The sequence below is a fragment of the Fusarium phalaenopsidis genome (assembly GCF_050370095.1).
Source record: "Fusarium phalaenopsidis strain FUZ10S chromosome Unknown contig_32332, whole genome shotgun sequence".
Classification (NCBI taxonomy): Eukaryota; Fungi; Ascomycota; class Sordariomycetes; order Hypocreales; family Nectriaceae; genus Fusarium; species Fusarium phalaenopsidis.
Genome location: NW_028145391.1, coordinates 784,681 through 804,473, shown reverse-complemented (window position 1 = coordinate 804,473; position 19,793 = coordinate 784,681). Strand labels below are relative to the sequence as shown.

The 19,793-nt window shown below is 53.9% G+C and overlaps 7 protein-coding genes across 7 annotated transcripts; 3 read left to right on the top strand and 4 right to left on the bottom strand.

Annotated features, from left to right (window-relative positions):
- Positions 1–74: 74 nt before the first annotated feature.
- Positions 75–2,850, bottom strand: LRP88_13249 (OPT oligopeptide transporter protein-domain-containing protein; the record flags this gene model as incomplete). Its single annotated transcript, XM_083249624.1, has 5 exons — positions 75–281; positions 329–2,421; positions 2,469–2,550; positions 2,601–2,732; positions 2,788–2,850. 5 exons carry the CDS (start codon positions 2,848–2,850, stop codon positions 75–77), a joined length of 2,577 nt encoding a protein of 858 aa, XP_083093958.1.
- Positions 2,851–3,830: 980 nt separating this feature from the next.
- LRP88_13248 (bZIP transcription factor) lies at positions 3,831–4,571 on the bottom strand (the record flags this gene model as incomplete). Its single annotated transcript, XM_083249623.1, has 2 exons — positions 3,831–4,507; positions 4,556–4,571. The coding sequence occupies 2 exons, from the start codon at positions 4,569–4,571 to the stop codon at positions 3,831–3,833; spliced, it is 693 nt and encodes a 230-aa protein (XP_083093957.1).
- A 2,187-nt stretch (positions 4,572–6,758) lies between these two features.
- On the bottom strand, positions 6,759–7,721 carry LRP88_13247 (CCDC174 family protein; the record flags this gene model as incomplete). The annotated part of the gene is made up of 1 exon (XM_083249622.1): positions 6,759–7,721. The coding sequence occupies one exon, from the start codon at positions 7,719–7,721 to the stop codon at positions 6,759–6,761; it is 963 nt and encodes a 320-aa protein (XP_083093956.1).
- Positions 7,722–8,139: 418 nt separating this feature from the next.
- LRP88_13246 (homoserine dehydrogenase-domain-containing protein) lies at positions 8,140–9,288 on the top strand (the record flags this gene model as incomplete). The annotated part of the gene is made up of 2 exons (XM_083249621.1): positions 8,140–8,176; positions 8,228–9,288. 2 exons carry the CDS (start codon positions 8,140–8,142, stop codon positions 9,286–9,288), a joined length of 1,098 nt encoding a protein of 365 aa, XP_083093955.1.
- Positions 9,289–9,995: 707 nt separating this feature from the next.
- Positions 9,996–15,277, top strand: LRP88_13245 (uncharacterized protein; the record flags this gene model as incomplete). Its single annotated transcript, XM_083249620.1, has 5 exons — positions 9,996–10,141; positions 10,194–10,327; positions 10,425–10,902; positions 11,492–15,169; positions 15,217–15,277. 5 exons carry the CDS (start codon positions 9,996–9,998, stop codon positions 15,275–15,277), a joined length of 4,497 nt encoding a protein of 1,498 aa, XP_083093954.1.
- An 871-nt stretch (positions 15,278–16,148) lies between these two features.
- On the top strand, positions 16,149–17,530 carry LRP88_13244 (splicing factor SR family protein; the record flags this gene model as incomplete). Its single annotated transcript, XM_083249619.1, has 6 exons — positions 16,149–16,302; positions 16,356–16,361; positions 16,425–16,585; positions 16,853–16,929; positions 16,980–17,076; positions 17,126–17,530. The coding sequence occupies 6 exons, from the start codon at positions 16,149–16,151 to the stop codon at positions 17,528–17,530; spliced, it is 900 nt and encodes a 299-aa protein (XP_083093953.1).
- Positions 17,531–18,236: 706 nt separating this feature from the next.
- On the bottom strand, positions 18,237–19,531 carry LRP88_13243 (NAGSA dehydrogenase family protein; the record flags this gene model as incomplete). The annotated part of the gene is made up of 3 exons (XM_083249618.1): positions 18,237–18,292; positions 18,350–18,399; positions 18,453–19,531. The coding sequence occupies 3 exons, from the start codon at positions 19,529–19,531 to the stop codon at positions 18,237–18,239; spliced, it is 1,185 nt and encodes a 394-aa protein (XP_083093952.1).
- Between the last annotated feature and the right edge of the window lie 262 nt (positions 19,532–19,793).

Below are 19,793 nucleotides of genomic sequence, written 5' to 3'. Positions count from 1 at the left end.
ACTTAAAGCTCGAGATAAATGGCTCTCTCGTAAAAAGTTCGCACCATAACTTTTATCTGTACATGTCTAGATCATCAATGGAACTCTCCAATTCGAGGGCCAAAATACTCCCCCGGTAATAATGACTTTAGCACACACGAACTGGTGCCATCACAGCCCTGGAACGGAACCCTGTTCCCCCACCAGTCAAGGTTGATGTCGTTATACTGAAGAGCAAAGAATGTGAGGAGGGCTGAGAGGGCAATTCCAACAGAAAAGGCGGCTGCCAGGATGTAGTTGTACTACCAGAGTTAGCTTGACAATTTGGCCAAGACAGAGGAATACACACCTTGGCCCAAAGACCGAGATACCGCTTCTTGATGTACATCCAGGAGAACCAGGCGATAGGCACAGCAGGCAAGAGGTAGCCAATGTTATACGGTGCCCAGACATGTCCGCCCTTGAGGAGAACGACTGGGTGTGTGCTCCGAATGATCCTGTTCTTGGGATACTTCTTTCCAAGCCACCAGAAAATCACCACCACAAGCACACCTACCGGGAAGCCTACCAGAGTCTCGACGTATTGTCCTCCGGGCCCAAACAACTTTCTGGGCCCGATGGTCCCCCAGAGAACGGCGCTCGTGAAGAAGCTGTTGAGACTAGGACAGGTGAATCGGTACGGCGCATTCGGCGTGCAGATGTTCTCTAGGTGCATCTGGTACTGAAGAATACCGACATATACAAAGGTCGAGACAAGAGTCGGGACCATCTGCGCCCAGAAGGTGAACCGCGGCGGGAGCTTGAGGTAGTGAGCCATCTTCATGTCGACGCTAAAGTGAATCGCATGAGTACAGGTGGTGTAGCCAAACGCCTTGAAGAGACTCAGTGAGAGGGCGTTTCCTTCGACAAAGGAGCCTCCAAGGAATTCGGATAGGACATTCAGGGGCACCTCGATACCAGTTGTGGCACTGATGATGCCAATAGGCACGATAAATATGAGAGTAAGGATCACCCCGAAGGGTACCACAGCTGGCGAGGTATGGGTAGGCCACTGAGTGATGGCAACTATACCGACAATGAAAGCAAACGCGAGGCAGATCATGAACCACCACTCTGGAACCTCGCGGTAAGACTTCATGAGGCGGTTATGCACGTCGAGCACCTGGTCAGCCTCGACTTCTTGCTTCTTGGACGGACGAAAGCTATTGATCAGATCTCGGAAGCCCATGGCGATATGCTGGTGATGATACAGAACACCATACGTGATAGCGGCCGCGTAAACTGCAAAAAAGAACAGGTACATGATGTAGTTGCCGGCAGAGAGAAAGGCGGGAGAGTACGCCTCGTACTTTTCGGCGTCGAATAGTCCATGGTGATTGAGGATGAACGAGACATTGTACAGCCCGCCAAAGTGGTCAAAGACGCGGTTCGAATTGACGGGGAGGTAGGCCATGGAGTAGGCATTCCCATAGTACATGCCAACAAGAACGCAGAAGCTCAGCAAGGCTCCAGCAAGGACGTTCATAGTTGTGTGGATGGGAATAAAGAGGGGATTGACCATGGTAGTAGCCACGTTCCAGTCCAACGTCGAGAATGGATTGAATCCGAGTCCTGTGTATCCGCCCGTGATGATGGCCAGGTCGCGGTTGTTGGGGGCAATCCACGTCATCCAGCTGAACCAGGTCAAGCCGGCAAAGACGTAGTTGGGGAGCCAGAAGTAACAAAACATGGCGGCGGAGGCGATGCTGAAGAACTTGAGGCGAGACATGTGCCAGATGCGCTTGAAAGGTCCTATAACGGGGGCGTTGGTCTCGCCATGGAAGGCAGTGTTCAAGGCGACGATGGCGAGACTTGATGGCCATACGCAGTATGACGGATAGACCAGGAAGCGTCTGCAGAGGCCGGCAAGACCATAACCTATAAAGTTGGCAGACAAGCCAAGGAGGATCTGATATCCGATGCTGTTGGCCCATGGCTGGTTGAAGAAGAAGGGGAGATACTGTATCCAGGCGATGTAATTCGTGTACGGCGCTCCAACAGAAATACTCGCCATGATGGTTATCAGCATATGCTCCTTTCTATTAAAAGGTCCAGGATTAAGACTATGCCTCACGCCAAAGGCAGTAAATCCAACGTCAGGCAGCGTCTTTTCCAGAAACTTTCCAAACGGATAGGCAAGTAGCTGCGGTACCATGGCGGACACGCCAATAGGCGGCTGGCGCATCTCAAAGAAGCCATTCACGAAAGCGATGGCGGCTGAGAAGATGAGGCCCATGAACCAGGCGCGGATGGTAGAGCATGGCATGGACGGGTCATCGCGGTTGTCGACGACGGCGCGGACTTCGGAGTAGGGGGAGTTGTTTGTTATGAGGGCTGCCTGGATCTTTATTTCCTGTATTGTTTTTTGGTGTTTGTTCGGGTTGTTGAAGATGTCTTCATTGTCTGATAGGGATGAGTATGAACTGGCGTGTGATAATGGATCAACGTACCTATGAAGGCTTCAATCTTTTCAATGACGACCAGGGGAAAGTTTGGATCTCGGCCGTAAATTTTGTAAACTTGATTCATCATCTAAGTCGTGAGCACACTTTACCAGCCAAAGCAGAACGAGGTGGTCTCACTTTGCGGACGTCTTGGAGAGATAACGTGGCCGCGACCTCTTTGGCTTCGAGCAGGTCATCCTCGGTGACGTTGAGGTCTCTCTCAAACACATCCTCAACGTCGCTTGACGTGTGAGAGCCAGGCATCAAGCCCTCTCGAGTCTACGGTCGTTAGGGGTTGGCAAGACGGTTGGCATGGGATACTGACCTCTTCTCTGGGTTCCACGTCCCCAGGGACGGGGGACTCTGCCTTTCGCAACTCTTTCGCCATTGCGAAGACCAATGTGTAGATACAGGAAACGACAGAAACACAAAAGACAAGAGTTATCCTTTTAGCTTCCGCGGACCGTCAGGGATATATGTCGATCACAGTGCCCGCGAAATCTCTCGTCATCCAACAGACCTGAGCCCCCATAGGGCTGGGAAGAGAATAAGTTTAGAGCAAAATCCGAAAGCACATGCAAAGAGAAAGTGACGTTTCAAGAGTTGATCCAACCAGAGAAACAAGACCATGGACGATCCCTCTTGGCCATGGATCGAGCTGAAAAGATGACCGCATGTGCTGTGCCACCAATGACACCAACACAGCCCATCCCTTCTGCATATCTCCAAAGCATCATGATGAAACGCGCATATCTCTAAGGACCAGCCCTACGCGGCACAGACCAGGACGGCCCTCGACAGCACATTGAGGCGGTCCACATGGAGCACGAATGCCTTGATTCAAAACTGGCTAACATGTGGGGATCTACATCTTGAATGACGGCATGAGCCAATGCCATCCCTCGGAGACTTCAACTCGCCTAACTTGCCCAGTTTGGTCGAGTATCAAAGTCTCTTCCCAGAGAGAACCTTGCGGCGATTAAGGATCTGACAAGGGTAAACCGTCAGCTTAGTGCAAGTAAACGTCCAATTAACAGGCTCTATTAAACACAGCCTTGAACAAATTCGTCTGGGCGCGATAGTAGCGTTTAATTGGCGCAAGAGCGATGCCGCAGTCGGCCGTAACCTGACTTACGACCGCCGACGCCAAGCCCCCCAACGCTCTATTCAGTCCAACTCAAACCATCACACCATTCTCACACAGATATCACGAAACTTTAGGAGCCAAGAAGTATCTTCAGAACTTGATATTGATCGAACTAGAAACTGATTGTAACTGGGATGTGAACCGAATAATAGTACCCATTAAAACATAGCAAAACAACGGTCCCAGTATCATTGGCAAAGGAGAGAAATTCCACTTTTCAACTATTGCGCACCAGACGCAAGCGCGAGCGACTTCCAGTGGTCACGCTCTGCTTCCAGCCTCGCAATCTTCGCCTCAAGATCCTCCAGTCGCTGAGCCTTGCGCTCACGCGACTTTCGCGCCGCCAGGGTGTTGCGGGCACGCTTCATGGCAACGACATCGTTGGGATCATCCACAACAATGGGAGGAAGGGGCTTGTCACGCTTGCGAGCGTTCACTCCCGCCACCGAGGAGTGGCGAGTCGAGGGGGAAGTACCCGACTTCCGGCGGTCGGAAGACGAGGAACGACCAACCGACTCCAGATCATCCGACTTGGTCGCTGGTGAGTTTTCCACACTGGCCTGCTCAAGAGCAGACACGTCTTGAGGGAACAGAGGGTACCAGGGGTCACCAGAGGTGTCAAAGTCGGCGTTGCCAAAGTTGGGAGACACGTCATATCCGTCAGTGAAGTCAGGAGACTCGTTGTGGATGGACGGCGAAGTCAGCGCCGTGAGTGCCGACGAGTTAGGTGCGGACATGAATGGCTCCTGGAAGAGCAGATCGTGGGGCGACACAGTCGCCAGGTTGGAGATGGAGCTGGAAGCACTACCACCCAGGTCAAAGACGCTAGGGACGGCAGGCGAGGAGAAGGCCGTGTTGGCCCCGCCCTCGAAGGCAGTGAACTCTTCGAGTTCGACGTCTAAAGATGGTGAGCTAGAGCAATCAGATGAACATCTGGGAGACAAACCTGCGGCGTTCATCATCTTGGCGGTTTGTTGGATACTTCCGGTACTCTGGGAGAAAAGAGGAACAGGAGGCCTGGCAGATGTGTTCTGCTGTAGCAAGGTGGTGGACGACGAAGGGGCCGAAGAAGCGTAAAACTGATTCGCGGGGCGGTTGACAGGAGACGAGGTGTTACCGATAGCCTTGAGCAACTGGGCTACTCGTTGATTCTGGACAGCGGAGGAAGCGGGCTGTTGACGACGTTTGTGCAGATAAGACGAGTGACGACGCTGGTTTGACAGCGATGTAGTTGACCGATTAGGGGGCTGATCGAACAAGACAAAGTCCTGATGCTGTGTTTCGGGACTCTGGAACTGGTGCGCGGATAGTGCCGGCAGGCTGGGTTGCGTGGAGGGAAGCCATGATGACTGGGAATCCGTGGTTGAGACTAAAAAGTCTTGGCCTGAAACGTTGGCGGTGTTGAGGGAACTCGAGCTGATGCTATTCAAAGCGGTGCTGAAGTTCAGATCGACCAAAAGGTGAGCTGAACGGGGTGGTTGAGTGGGGATGGATGCGTTTAAGTCCGGGGACGGAATCTTGACGGTTGGACTGGGGACACTGGGGGAAAGGGGTTGTTTAGAACATCTTGACGACCGCCTGAGGCGCTGAGCTGTACTTGGATATGTGTGTGTAGAAATTTTGGGGGTGGAGAGAAGAGGAAAAGAGAGGAAGAAAGTTGCGGACTGGAAAACGGGGAGAATTTGTATTTCTCAGGCAGCAACGCAAAGCGAGGAAAGGAATTGTGTGCCGCCAGAGAGGGTACTTGCAGCACAGGAACGGAGCCAGACCGGACACAGGCAAATAGAGTGCGTTTCCTCCAGCCGAGGATTCGCCGCCCAGGTACCGCCGCGAAGGGCGCCCTTTCGGAGAGACATGGGGCCGGGCAATGACTCACACTTTTTTGGGGCTTAGCCAAAAGAGGACTGGCCGGTCTCGCCGGTGCAACCAAGCCCTGAGACGGCCCCCAACAGGACAAGCAAAGCCTCCACCAGCAAAACCCTCAAGGCCAGCCTGTGGTTCAAAGGGCGCACACACGACAACACGACGCACAGGCGCGCCCTCCTGCGTGGGCTTTTTTCGAGGCTGTCAAGACAGCGCCCTGCTTGATGCTGTTGCTTTGCCTGTAAAAGGGTTAGCGAGCGCAGGTGAGAGCCGTAAGCAACTTGGACGGACCCTGCGCCCTCAGCGCCAATTGGCCGAAACTATCTCCCCCAGTCTTTCGTCCTGATTGGGGATCACCGTTTGGACAGACGAGCCAATGCCGTGCTTACCAATTGCCCTCGGACTCTCATCACATCGTCGATAGCCAGTCTCATTTCCCGGATTGCTGCGGCTGACGAGGACGCTGATGAAGGAGACGCGAGTCCTCCTCCCACCAAGGAGTGCCTCTTTTGGGACATCGGTCTGCCTGGCAGTCTGCCTCCGGCCCGTCCATCCAACCCCCCGGTAGCGATCGGTCAATACGGTGGAGGCGTCTGCGATTCCTAAATGCCCACAGTAGACGGGTCGAAAATCCCATTATTTTTCGACTCTGGCGCACTGTGCCTGGAAAACGTTCCCCCTTCCCATGTAAGCCACCACAAGGGCGGCCGACAAGCCTTGCATCTCGCAGGGAGGCAGCCTGGAACAAACCTCGAGCCAACGAATACTCCGTACATGGGCTATGAGCGCGGCATCGGCCTTTTCGCAGTTAATGCCTTTTCTAGCTGAATTTACCGAATTTATGGCTTCATGATTCTCTTCAATGCCTGTCGAGATGAAGCAAAAAAAGTCTATCTGCACAGTTTTCCGAGCCACTCCGAAACGAGTCGTGATGGAGCAACTACCTCGCACTAACTGAGACGGTTCCCCAGAGCCAAAAGAAAGATGGTGTGGGTTGCGATAACGTCCCGCTGCTTGCCGGAAAAGAGAGTCTTGCGGCTAGGAATGCAGCAGGCCGAGCGTGCCGTTGTTGCAACGCACTTGAATGTGTACAGATTATCATTATGGTACATCCTGTCTTTGTACAGGCACTTCCGCCTCGCGTTAATTCGTATGCGCGAAGACGCAGCCAGATGGAGCTTCGCTGGCTTGGAGCCTCGGAGCCGCCAAACTGGGTTATCGCTTCGTCTAACCCAACGCCAACTTCCAGCAGGACGTCTTTATTCCGTTGGACGGAATTCTGCTTCTCATGCTCCCAGCTTGTCCAGGAACGAATCAGCCTGCTTCTTGGCTCTCCGCGCCGCCATGTCCTCCCTGCGCTTCTCAATCTCCCTTCTCCTGGCCTCTTTCTGATCCTCGCGGACCCGGCGTTGCTCCTCCGTCTTGCGCCGTTCTTCCGCGAGCCCCTCCATCTCGGCCGTCCGTGTCTCCTCGTCCTTGCTGAACTTATAGAATCCCGTGCCCTTTGTCCGAATCTCCCAGTCGGCGTCGTAGTGCTGATCCGGCGGTGGTGTTGCGCTGCGGTCCCTCTTCCGCGCCAGCTCTTCCATCTTCTCTGGGTCTTCTGGGTTAAAGGCCATCGACTGCACTGCGTCTCCGTATATGAGGTTGCCCGGTGCGCTAGGGCGTGCCGACATGCGCTCTAGCTCTTCAGCTCCCAGTAGACCTCGTCGTGCTCTTCGCTCCAACCTGTCCCTTTCTGCCTTGGTGACTTGCCGCACGCGACCAAATTCATCCTCATACTCAACCATCTCGCCGCTGTCGTCAGCGTCGTCGTCGCTGCTCGTTTCGTAATCCTCCTTTCGTTCTTCCTCTCCCTCGGCCCATTTTCGATCAAAGTCCACCAGTGGAGCAGCCTCGTTTTCCTTGGGGACGTAATCGCCACGCTTCATGGCTGCGTAAAGTCGTGCCTTTTCCTCCATCCTTCGTCTGGCCCTTGCCAGCTCCTTCGTCTCCTCCTCGGTCCCTGCCACCTCTTTCAGCTGTAATTTCTTTGCTCCATCTGACTCCTTGCTCCGTTTTGGTTTGCTGCCCTTGAAGATGTCTTCCTTGCGGTCCTTGGAGGGGCGTGACCGGCCTGATGTTGGGCCTAACGCGTTTGCCATCAACGATGTCAGCTGAGCCGTGAAATCAAGCGAACTGGACAACGTCGCATCTCGCTTCTGCTTCTTGGGCGCCCTTTGGCCATAGAGATTTGGGTCTTGCGGCATGATGCGTGCTGGGTAACGGTAGGTTTGCGAGTGATCCTTATGTAATGTAGTTTGCGAGTCGATCGTGGTGAAGGGAAGTTTATGTCATGGAACGGTTACGAAGAGAGCTCAGCCTAAGGCAATCAGAGCACAAACAGCAACACCAGCTCGGCATAGAAAAGCCCGAAGATCCCAATTTGCCAACTCTATCAAAACACCAACACTTCGTTCCATCTCAATTATTTCCAAAGTGTTGCATCTCGTCGCACGTGGTGGGCGAGCTCTATTGCTTGCCCAATTGGTCGTCCATCCTCCGGTCGCGTAGGGTAACCCACCGCGGGGTTGGTCTGTCGTGCTCAAATGGCTTTCCTGATGCCCCGCCATCGGACCCCGAGTTTGTTCTTCACAAGCTTTCTCGACAGTTGAAGGAATAACAGCCATGGCCGCTCCCAAGCAAGTTTACATTGCCATCATTGGTAATTCAATCTTTCTCTATATGTACAACCATTAGAGCTAATCAACAACAGGCGCCGGTGGTGTCGGCAAGGTCTTCATTGACCAGCTCCAGACCCTCGCTGCTCGAAGGCCTTCCCCGAAGCTGAGTCTCGCCTACATTGCCACGAGCCGCAAGGCCCTCTACAACGACGACTACTCTGCCATCAACCTCGACAACGTCGTCGATACCCTCGGAGCCTCCTCCAAGGCCCCCCTCGCTCTTCCCCAGGTCGTCGAGTACCTTTCCAAGGCCCCCGCCAAGACCGTTCTCGTCGACAACACCAGCTCCCAGGACGTTGCTGAGCTGTACCCCCTCGCCCTGAGCCAAGGCATCAGCATCGTCACCCCCAACAAGAAGGCTTTCTCTGGCTCCTATAAGCTGTGGCAGGATATCTTCTCGGCCGCTGAGGCTTCTGGAGCTCGTGTCTACCATGAGTCATCTGTTGGTGCTGGCCTTCCCGTCATTTCCACCCTGAAGGATCTGGTTGAGACTGGTGACAAGGTTACCAAGATTGAGGGTGTCTTCAGCGGCACCATGTCTTTCCTCTTCAACTCCTTTGCTCCCACCGAGGGCCAGGGCGGCAAGTGGTCGGACGAGGTCAAGAACGCCAAGTCTCTTGGCTACACTGAGCCTGACCCCCGAGACGATCTCAACGGTCTCGACGTTGCTCGCAAGCTGACTATCCTGGCCCGCCTGGCTGGTCTCCCTGTCGAGTCTCCCACCTCCTTCCCCGTGCAGAGCCTCATCCCCAAGGAGCTCGAGTCCTGCACCAGCGGTGACGAGTTCCTCGAGAAGCTCCCTGCATTTGACCAGCAGATGGAGGAGACCAAGGCTGCTGCCGAGAAGGCCGGCAAGGTTGTCCGATTCGTTGGAAGCATCGACACTGCTTCCCAGCAGGTCAAGGTTGGACTTGAGCAGTTTGACCGCTCTCACCCCATCGCCGCTCTCAAGGGCAGCGACAACATCATCAGCTTCTACACTGAGAGGTACGGAAGCAACCCTCTGATTGTCCAGGGTGCCGGTGCTGGTGGTGCTGTGACTGCCATGGGTGTGACTGCCGACCTGATCAAGGTTCTGTCGCAGATTGCTTAAAATCGAAAGTGCTAGCAAGATAAAAGCGTGCCCAAGAATATAAGTTTATTATCGTATTCTGATCGATCGAGGGTTCGTGACTAGCAGCGTAGTGTCGCCTTGTCTATGCCTGTCGCTATTGCCGTAGTATTTGTGTTCGAAGCGACAGCGGTGGGCTTTGAATCGCGAGGCGAAGCGGGGGAGCTGTTGCTGGCGGTTCTCCATGCCCAAACGACGAGGTCGAAAATGATGAGGAGAACGATTGGGACGAACAAGACCAAACCAACCCCGAACTATCCGCGCGTCAGTCTCCCATCAAGGGGGATGGGCCGAGCTGCACTTACACAGACAAGGGAGATCCAGTGGACAACCGAGGAGTACTCAGTCAGCAGAGAACCGAATAGATTCCATGGCGCATCAGGAGAAGACTCAGACATTGTGGTATACGGCACAAACAGCTTGGAAGCAAAAAAGCTCATGACTATGAAGGGGGTGATGTGGTTGTAGGTGGTAGAATCATGGGTTCCGAGGCCACCCAGAGGAGGCCGCAGCTCATCTCCAGCTGACAGGGTACACCTCCCTCCAATTAATTCGCATGTGAGGTGGGCAGATTCTGCCTCACCGCCTTCCCGACTGGGCAGCCCGCCAAGCGCGCCCTCACATTTGGATCTGCCTCTGAATTTATCTCCAAATTGCAGGGTATCAAATATCGACATCACAACCAAAACATGACGACAGAGCTTCCAAATAAACAAAAAGGCCGCGAGCTGAGTCGCGCAGCAAGGACCAAGGATGGGGTCACTCAGTTGCCGCGCAAAAAGTTTTACCGCCAGCGGGCGCATGCGAATCCCTTCTCCGACCACATGCTAGAGTAGTATGTACTTGATCTCATGGATGTTAAGCGAAATATTCTGACATGTGAATAGCCCTACATCCCCAGATGACATGGATTGGTCGGTTTATTTTCCTCATTATGTTCAATATGAGGCCCCAGAAGATGCCACCAAGCCTCGTCGTCTCCGCAAAGACGTAGAGATTGTCGATATTGGCTGTGGATTTGGTGGTCTCTTGGTTGCTTTGGCACCAAAGTTGCCAGACACACTGGTTCTCGGTAAGTGAGAAAGGTATGGTCTGTGAATCCAGACTAACAAGCTTAGGTCTGGAGATTCGTACACAGGTTGCGGAGTATGTCCAAGAGCGGATAAAGGCACTGCGGTCACAAAACTCGGACAACATGTACCAAAACGTGGGATGTATCCGGGCGAACACGATGAAGTTTCTCCCAAACTTCTTCAAGAAGAGCCAATTGTCCAAAATCTTCATCTGCTTCCCGGATCCTCACTTCAAGGCCAGAAAACACAAGGCGAGAATTGTGTCGACAACACTCAACTCGGAATACGCCTATGCTCTCCGACCCGGAGGCATCGTGTACACCATTACAGACGTCGAAGACTTGCATATGTGGATGGTCCAGCATCTCGATGCTCATCCTGCTTTCGAGAGGATCCCGAAGGAGGAAGAGGAAGCGGATGAATGTGTGCAGGTCATGTTGACCGAGACGGAAGAGGGCAAGAAAGTGGCCAGGAATAAGGGACAAAAGTTTGTGGCCCTATTCCGGAGGCTTGAGGATCCTCCGTGGTAGTCCGAAGTCAATTTACAGAACTGAAGATGAGTTTATGAAACTGATATTTTAACCGTAGTCATATGTTTGTCGGATTCTGCGATGAGTGTCATTGGCTTGCAGTACTAAATGCGAGCTATGGGTATTGAATGCAATGCCAACCTCCAGAGGTAGGACGAGAGATGGCAGTGAATGCTTTCTCATGGAAAAATGATTGAGGAATAACACTCAGGAGAACTATTCAACGGCCTAGAATTATACCCTATTATAGCTCATGTATCACTTTGAGAATCCAGCGTGGGGGTTCGACCATGTACTTCTCTCAGCTGTCCTGCTGCGAGAGCTTCTTGAGTCAGGATACAAGGAGCCACAACCAGGCTATGCCTCATAAAAATGAGGCTCCTCCAAAACAATGCATCATGTCGTCGAGCAGTTTCATCTAATATAGTTCCGTACCCGCAGTTGCAGTGGCTTTTGTAGGCTCTGTCATGGGTTTCCATGTCCCGCAGGCGTACCGACAGGGGTGGATGCATCAAATTACAGCATCCACCGTAATCGATAATGGAACCTAACCGGCTGATAGCACCACCCGCCCATTTGGAGCCACGACGACACTCCATCTCCAGACAAGAATGTCTTGTTTGAGGTCAACATCCTGGCGATGGCCCTCAAGCGCAGAGATGCTGCCCTCGCAGGACTTGCAGCCTTCATAGCCTGGGGCGTCGTCGCGAGCTGGCTCCCCGTCCTCCGCTGGGCGGGCCAAGCCTTTGTAGCTGGCTCTTTCGTCACCCTCGTCGTCCTCTTGGCTGCTCTTGTCCTCGTCTCGAGACGACCCAGCGACCGCATTTCACGACCGCACGCCGCTGCCTTTCTGGGACCCAAAGCATGGCGATCCGAGGTGCAGGCGCTGCGCCAGCGACAATCGTATACCCCGACCCCCATAGCTCCCGAGTCACCCCGCGTCTCCGAGGCCGTCGATGTCCTACTTGGCATGATAGGCCGCGACTTTGTGAGCAGCTGGTATTCCAACATTAGCCGCAATCCTACCTTCTCGAACCAAGTCGACAAAGCTATACGCCAGGCGCTGCTGAGTCTATGCGATTCCCTTCGTGACAAAGACCTGGCCGAGATCGTCACCAGCCGCCTCGTCCCCATCCTCACCGCCCACTTTCGAGACTTTTACGAGGCGGAGAAATCAGTGCGTGGGAAGAAGCTCAACCGATCTGTCACCGAATCCGAAGAACTCGACTTGGCTATTGCATCCAAATTCCGAGATGGCCGCTTACACCCCGCTGCGTCGTTGTCGTTCCCCGACACCAAGATGGTCCAGCAGGACTACCTTCGGACCCTCGTCTCAAAGGTTGTACCTCAGATCCTCCCTGAGACGATGCTTTCTAGTCGAGCTGTTTCCATCATTATCCGCGAGATTGTCAGCTGTGCTGTCCTATTCCCAGTTGTCCAACTGCTGTCCGAACCAGACACCTGGAACCAACTCATGGAGAACCTTGGTCGTTCAATGCTTCAGGATAGATCGACGGTACGCAAGCTTCGAGCAGCCTTAGACCAGCACGCCTCCCCTACACCAAAGTCCAGCAAGCTAGCTTCTATGCCTCGAGTTGCTCCGGGAGACAGTGAGCGCAAGTTCGAAAAGTTCATTCGCGCCATCCGCAAGGTCAATAACCTGTCAGATGCCCGTCGTTTCCGCAGCGAAGTTGCCAGCCAGCTCAAGCGGGATTCCCTCCAGGAAAATCAAGATCCGGTTTACCTTCGACGATTGGAGATGGGGAAGCGTCTTCTTGACCAAAGAGTCAACCACCTCGCAGCTGGCGGAGACCGTCATGCCCCTGCACCTGCTCCAGTACCGACTACTTCATCACATTCGAGATTGGAAAACGCATCCCTGGTTGAGCTCTTGCGAGACTCTGCAGGGCTTTCCTACTTCATGGAATATATGGATCGCCAGCATCTCATGCCTCTGGTGCAATTCTGGCTCGTGGTGGACGGCTTCAGGAACCCTCTGGAGGATGATGGCCAAGATGACGAGCATGTGCCGTCAACACTACCCATGTGGACAGACTCGGACCGTCAAGATCTTCAGCAGATTGAACAGGCATATCTATCAAAGGCCGAGTTGAAGGTCCCGGACTCTTCGAAAAAGGAGGTGAGAGAGTTTATCAAAGCAGGAAAGTCAGCCACACCGGCTCAATATTACAAAGCCCGTCGGGCCATTCTAAGGGCACAGAGTGCCGTTCTCGAAGAGATGCAGTCACGCTTCTTCCAGAGTTTCAAGAAATCCGACCTATTCTACAAATGTATTGCAGCCCAAGAAGCAGCCAGTGCCAATTCAGTTCGGCCAGTCCATCAGCCAGACCCTCAGTCATCTACGAATACTCGATCCAGCAAGACCTTACCAGCCAAACCGAGGCCGGTGTCACGCCTCGCTCCTCCGCTATCCAATTCAGGAAAACGTACAGGCTCTACGTCAGACCTGAGAGCGCTGACCACTAACGGCAATGGGTCAGATCCTCTGACGAAAGCTAGACGCTCTCTTGACGAGAGCTCTACAAACCCCTTATTTGATGACGATGACATTGACAATGACGGATTGGTGGATTCTGTACAAAGCCTGGACCAGGATACGAACAGTCAACAATTACCAGACACGCAAGTTGTTCAGGCCGTGGAGCAGGCTCTCACCAATATCATGGAAGATAACCGGCCTCAGACTGCCGAGGACCTCCGTGCGTCTCTTTTTGGTGGTGGTGGAAGTGTTCTCGGAGGCAGTATTGATGACAATGCCTCGAGCCTTTTCTCGGGAAATGATAACGACTCCCACCGTGGCTCCATGGATATCGGGGTTAAACCCACTGTCTCGAACAAGGAGGGCGAGAAGCCAAGTCTATCATCTCTTGGCCTTGTTAGTGCTGCTTCAAGAATCGGCGTTTTTGTGGACGATGACCTATTTGGCGATGAAGACAAGGTTCCTGACGACGGGGATGCTGATGATGGCCCACCACCTGATGATGAGGATGAAGTCCATGAAGCAGCCCCGGGAGATCTTGGATTGGCAGAAGCCATCACGGCGCTTTCCAACGACATTGATCGTTTGGTGGCTCAGGAGGCGGTTGTGGAATCGCTGACGCGAAAAGCAGAGTTGACCAACAACACTGCCGAGCTGCGCATTCTAAGAAAGTCCAAGGCTAGTCTCCAGAGGGAGATTCGACGAAAAGAGCTTCAGCGGCAGCAATACGTGGTTCAGGAGAGTGACAACAGTCTCTACGGCCGTTCAACTATCAAGATCAAGTCCATCCAAGTGGGCAAGGAGGAGGACGGCAGAGAATTTGCTCTGTACGTCATTGAGGTTCAGAGAAATGCTGGAGAGCAGATGCCCGCAGCATCATGGGTGATTTCGCGGCGATACAGCGAGTTCCACGAACTTCACCAAAAGCTACGGTCCCGATATCCGTCAGTGCGAGATCTCGACTTTCCGCGACGGCGCATGGTGATGAAGTTTCAGAGCGAGTTCCTACGAAAACGGCGGGCTGCCTTGGAGAAGTACATGCGAGAGCTGCTTCTCCTTCCCGAGGTCTGCCGGAGTCGAGATCTCAGAGCTTTCCTCTCACAGAGCGTAATTGCGCAAGGCCAAGACATCCTAGACCGCGAGGATAAGAAGGATATGATGACGCGTCTATACGACTCAGTGGCGGACGGGATGGATGACATTCTGGGAAACATTCCTGTCTTGGATCAGATCTCAGTTGCTGGCCAGAATCTGATTGCTGCGGCTACGAACCAGCTTAATACTGTGCCACTCAACGTCAACGAAGATACCTTCCCGGCTGCCGAGGCCGAGGCTGAGCTGAACGCCTTTGAGAATAAAGAGCTCGAGCCGTTCATCAAACCAATCTGCGACATTTTCCTCGAAGTCTTTGAGCTCAACAAGGGGAACAATTGGCTCCGCGGTAGAGCTGTAGTAGTCGTTCTTCAACAACTCCTGGGCGGCACGATTGAGAGAAAGGTGCGAGACAATGTCAAGATGCTCGTGCAAGAAGACTCTCTGCTGCGCTACATTGGCCTGGTACAGGACAGTCTCTGGCCTGGGGGTCAGCTGCAGCGAGACCGCAAGCCGCGCACGGCGATTGAGAAGAAAAAGACACGCACTGAAGCGAGTCTCATGCTGGCCACGCTGGTACCAGATCTTGCCGGAAGCGTTGTAGGAAGAGTCAACGCGCAGGCGGCAAGTCGGCGCATCTTTGCGACATTGAACAATTCGAGGTTAAAGTAGGTTTGCACATCACTTCTGTTTATGGGCTAGCTAACGGACACAGCGCACACCTGGTATTTACAATGATTGATGAAATTGTTTCAGTCATCTTTGAAGAGCTCTGAAGCATAACAAGGGCTTCTCACCCATAAGGCATCCATGGACATGATACGAGACACACGGCGAAGGCGTTGGGCGTCATTGACAGGGGATTGAGTTGGGCTGGACCAGGCTGTGGTGATTGACGACATGATTTGGCGGTTCAAAACACGACTCCAAGGCCCTGGATGGCTGCCTACGAAGGAAGGTAGAGAGAGCTCTGTTTATCAGGTCTCATCCGTTGACAGATGGCCTGAAATAATATTAATGACACGATTCTCGCGATACTCGGACGATTTGATGTTACCTAGGTCTAAGAGAGCCCTGGAGGTTTGTGGGGTTTCTCCCGTCCTGCCCTGTCGGTATGATGACCTCAATGCAAGCGAGGGTGTTCGCACATGTGACGCTAGTCTAGCCTACAGTAGCTGGAGCTGGGCTGTCCACTAACAACCAGGGCGCCTCGACGCTGGAGCCCGAGATGTTGGTTACCGGGGCTATTTCCCGATCTGGCTTTTTGCCACTGTTCCCCGCCCGGTCACCAGCCCTTCAGTCGAGTCGCAAGAGATAGCACGCGCCCGCGCTGCCCTCTTCTCCTCTCCACCATCCAATCTCATCATCGCCATCAGCGTCGCCATCCCATCGCCATCATTGCTGGCAGAGATCCCTCGCCAGCCCTTTCTTGGTCCATCGCGCGACTGGCCCCGGATATCTGGAAACCCCGCATTTGGCTCGAATAACAAACAGTTTGCTCTCCCTGGATTGATTGCTTGCCCTTGACTTGAATCGACCCGACCCTCCTCCCACCGGCAACATGACGACGGAGGTGTCCTCCACCCGGCTTTACTTGGGAAACCTCCCTCGAAATGGTCCAGATTCATCGCCCTGACGCTCCTAGCCATGCCACTGACACGCTGCCGAACAGCTACCAAGTCCGATGTTGAGGCTCACTTTGCGACTCATGGAACCGGAGAAATCACCGAGGTCAAGCTGATGAACGGCTTCGGTTTCATCGAGTACAAGGATCCCATGGACGCTCAAGATGTTGTCCCGGGTTAGTCGACCCCTCTTCCGTCTCTGCGCTGACTGCTGACCGTCATCCTACAGCCTTTCGTACGTCACCACTCCAGCCCTCGTCTCCATCTGCGCCCTCTGGCTAACACACCATCCTCCAAGACGGATCGAACTTTATGGGAGAACGACTCACTGTCCAGTTTGCTCATGGCCCCCGGCACCGAGAGGGTGGCTTCGGCAACCACGAGCGCGCCGCTCCGCGGCCTCGCCGTACCCCTCATCGAATGCAGATCACGGGACTCCCGAACGATACCAGTTGGCAGGTCTGTTCACACTCCCCGTTCCTTGTCGCTGCTGGATTCCATGGACCTTCTTCCCCTTGTGCCTTGCGCGGAGCTCTGGCTTTTCTGGCTTCGACCCATCGGGACTGCGCCGGGACTAGGTTTAGGGGACGACAACCACGGACCCCCTCCGCCCGTTCTGCTTCCTGGTACTTGACTTGACGGACTGCATTCGCGTTTTGTGGATTACATGGACTTCCGGCGTTTTTCCTGCTCCTGGACAACGACTTACGTGGATTCTGGAAATAGGATCTCAAAGACTTTGCGCGTCAGTCCAGCTTGGACGTGGTCTATTCTGAGACTGGACGCGACTCGAACGGCCGAGGGTGAGTGGATTGATGGTTTTTGTTTCGTGACTATGGCTGACACAAGGTAGATTCGTCGAATTCGAGACTGCTGCGGACCTGAGGACCGCTGTAGAGAAGCTCGACGGTCGCGAATTCAAGGGACAGCGTGTCCAATGTGTTGCTGACGTAGAGTATCCTCCGCCCGCCTGCTGAGGCATATGCTGACTCGGCCCAGACTCAGCCTGACGTTCCCGCCCGCGACCGTGGTCGATCCCGCTCTCCGGGACGACGTCCGTACCCACCTCCCGTGGATGACTACGACCGCCGTGGTCCTCCTCGCGGCTATAGTCCTCGCCGCGACGGATACGGCTACCGTGACCGAAGCCCACGACGAGACTACTATGATGACCGAGCCCGCTATCGATCACCACCTCGCCGACCAATGGAGGACTATCCTCCTCCCCCTCCTCGCGGTCGCTACGATGACCCGTACCGACGCGATTACCCTCCTCCCCCGGACCCTTATGCCAATGGTCGACCGCCGTACGACCGGCCTCCTCGAGACTTCCCTCCGCGAGAGGGTGGATACCCCAGGGAGGGATATCCCCGCGATTACGATCGTGGTGGACGCTACTGGTAAATCCATCTCCTACAACCGCTTGAGCCGCTTCGTTGGCGGGACTGTCCTTGACCGGCGGTACTAGATTCAACCCTGACCAAAAGCGCCAAGTCTGCGCCACGCAGTCCGGACTGCGAATAGGTAGGGAAGGGCAAGTTTGATACAACCGGCGATAGGCAGGCAGGCGCAGCGATAATTGACGGACGACCAACGAGTCACTCTTCATGACGGCCAAACAAAAAGGAATGAGGAGGAACACTGGATGGCGCAGGGGTTAGGGGGACAGGCTTGATGAAGAACATGACGAGAGTGGACGAAAACTGGGAAAATGCTGCAATGCAATCGCTCGCACACGACTTGAGATTTTTGGTGATTAACTCGGTAGGATCAAAGTGTATGACTAGGCAGGCACCAGGGTGGCTTACTATAGGACTTTGAGGATGTGCGTTTGGTTCAGTTTGTGTTATTCTCTTTGGGGGGATCTTTCTATGTTAGGTTGGGACCTTTTATTTCAATCCAGTATCCAATGTTTCTTTAGTAAGTCCAGAATTGATTCAACGTCGTCGTGTGCCTCTATATTGGTATCGAGAGGGTTATGTGTAACAAGTGTTGGTTCCTCTACAAGGCGCGTCTATACATAGACCCTAATCCAACGTCTTTTGAAGCAATATCCGAGCCAACTCCTCGTCGTCGAGAACAAACCATCTAATCTAATTGACGGGCGTCTTTACATGATGGGAATGCCCTCATACTCGGCGTAACCAAGCGCAAGGTTCATGTTTTCTGATGAAGCTCGTTAGTAACCCTATAATTATCGTTCTTAGGAGAAAGGTAACTTACGCAGGCACTGGGTGCTAGCTCCCTTGTTCAGGTTGTCTATCGTAGCGCAACTTTGCATAGTTAGCATGATTTGGTCTCTTCAGCCAGATGATCCATGACTTACACAATCACGCGCTTGCCGGTCTTGTCAACGGCGAAGCCTCCAATCTCAACTCCATGCTTCTTGGAGATATCCTTCACAAGAGGCGCCTCGCCCACAACCTTGATGAGCTTCTCACCGGCGTAGCGGTCCTGGTAGAGCTGTCGGATGTCGCGCGAAGTCATGGTCTTGTTGAGGGGGATGTTGACGGTGAGCTGGATGCCCTGGAACCAAGAGACGACGTGTGGGATAAAGGCAACGGGGGTGCCGAGGTGGCGGCTGATCTCGCCTTCGTGGATGTGGCCCGTTAGGCTGTACGGGATGAGGTTGTCCTTGAGGAGGTTGACGTCGTTCTTGGGAGATGGCTTGGTTCCTGCGCCAGAGTAGCCCGACACACCAAAGACGACAGGCTGGCCTTCAATGTGCTCGAGCAGAGGAGCAATGGCGAGCTGAGAGCCGGTAGCGAAACAGCCAGGATTTGAGATTCTGGTAGACTGAGTAATGTTGGACCGCTTTGTGAGCTCAGGCTGGCCATAGGCCCAGGTATCGTCAAAGCGGTAATCGGCCGAGAGATCGACAATGACGCTCTTGCTATCAGCGAGGGCTTCCACGTAGGGCTTGCACACAGAGTTGGGAAGAGCCATGATCCAGCAGTCGACGTCCTTGTCCAGCCTGGCGACATCCTCGGGGGATAGGTTCTCGTAGATGATCTTGCGCTTGGTATATCCCTCAAGCTCCTTGCCATTGAGCTCTCGCGAAGACACATGTCGAAGGTCCATGTAAGGATGGTTGTTGAGCAGCTCGATCAGGGCTTGACCAGTATATCCTCGAGCGCCAATAAGACCGATACGAGAAGGGACGCCGTTGGAGGCATTCTTCTTGCCCAGAGGCGGGTTGGGGTTTGTCGTGGTGGCGTAGCCCCGTCGCTGCTTGCCCGCCACGGCCTGGAAGACTCCTCGGGCGGAGGTGACACGATCACGAGCGGGCGAAGCCACCAGGCTCCTCGAAGACGAGAGGTTTCGGGCGTTGTTGAGGAGGGGAGCAGACGAGCGAACGACTCGGCGGGCGCCGGCGCGCATGGCCACGGAGGTGGCAGAGAGCATGATTTCGGATGCTTCTCAGCGCAATTGACTTTGTGGCGAAGAGGTTAGGGTGGACGTTGTGGTGATGTCGAGAGCGAAAGTGCGCTGTGACTCCATCTTGTGGTGGGTTTTATCCCCTGCATCGGCTTCATGTACTACCTACGGTATTTACTTTAGTGCCTTGGTGGGGAGGGAGGCGCCGAAATCGCTCGAACCAGTCACGGCACATCCTTGACTTGCCTTTACCTAATTAGCATTCACAAAGCGGCAAGCCAAGGTTGAT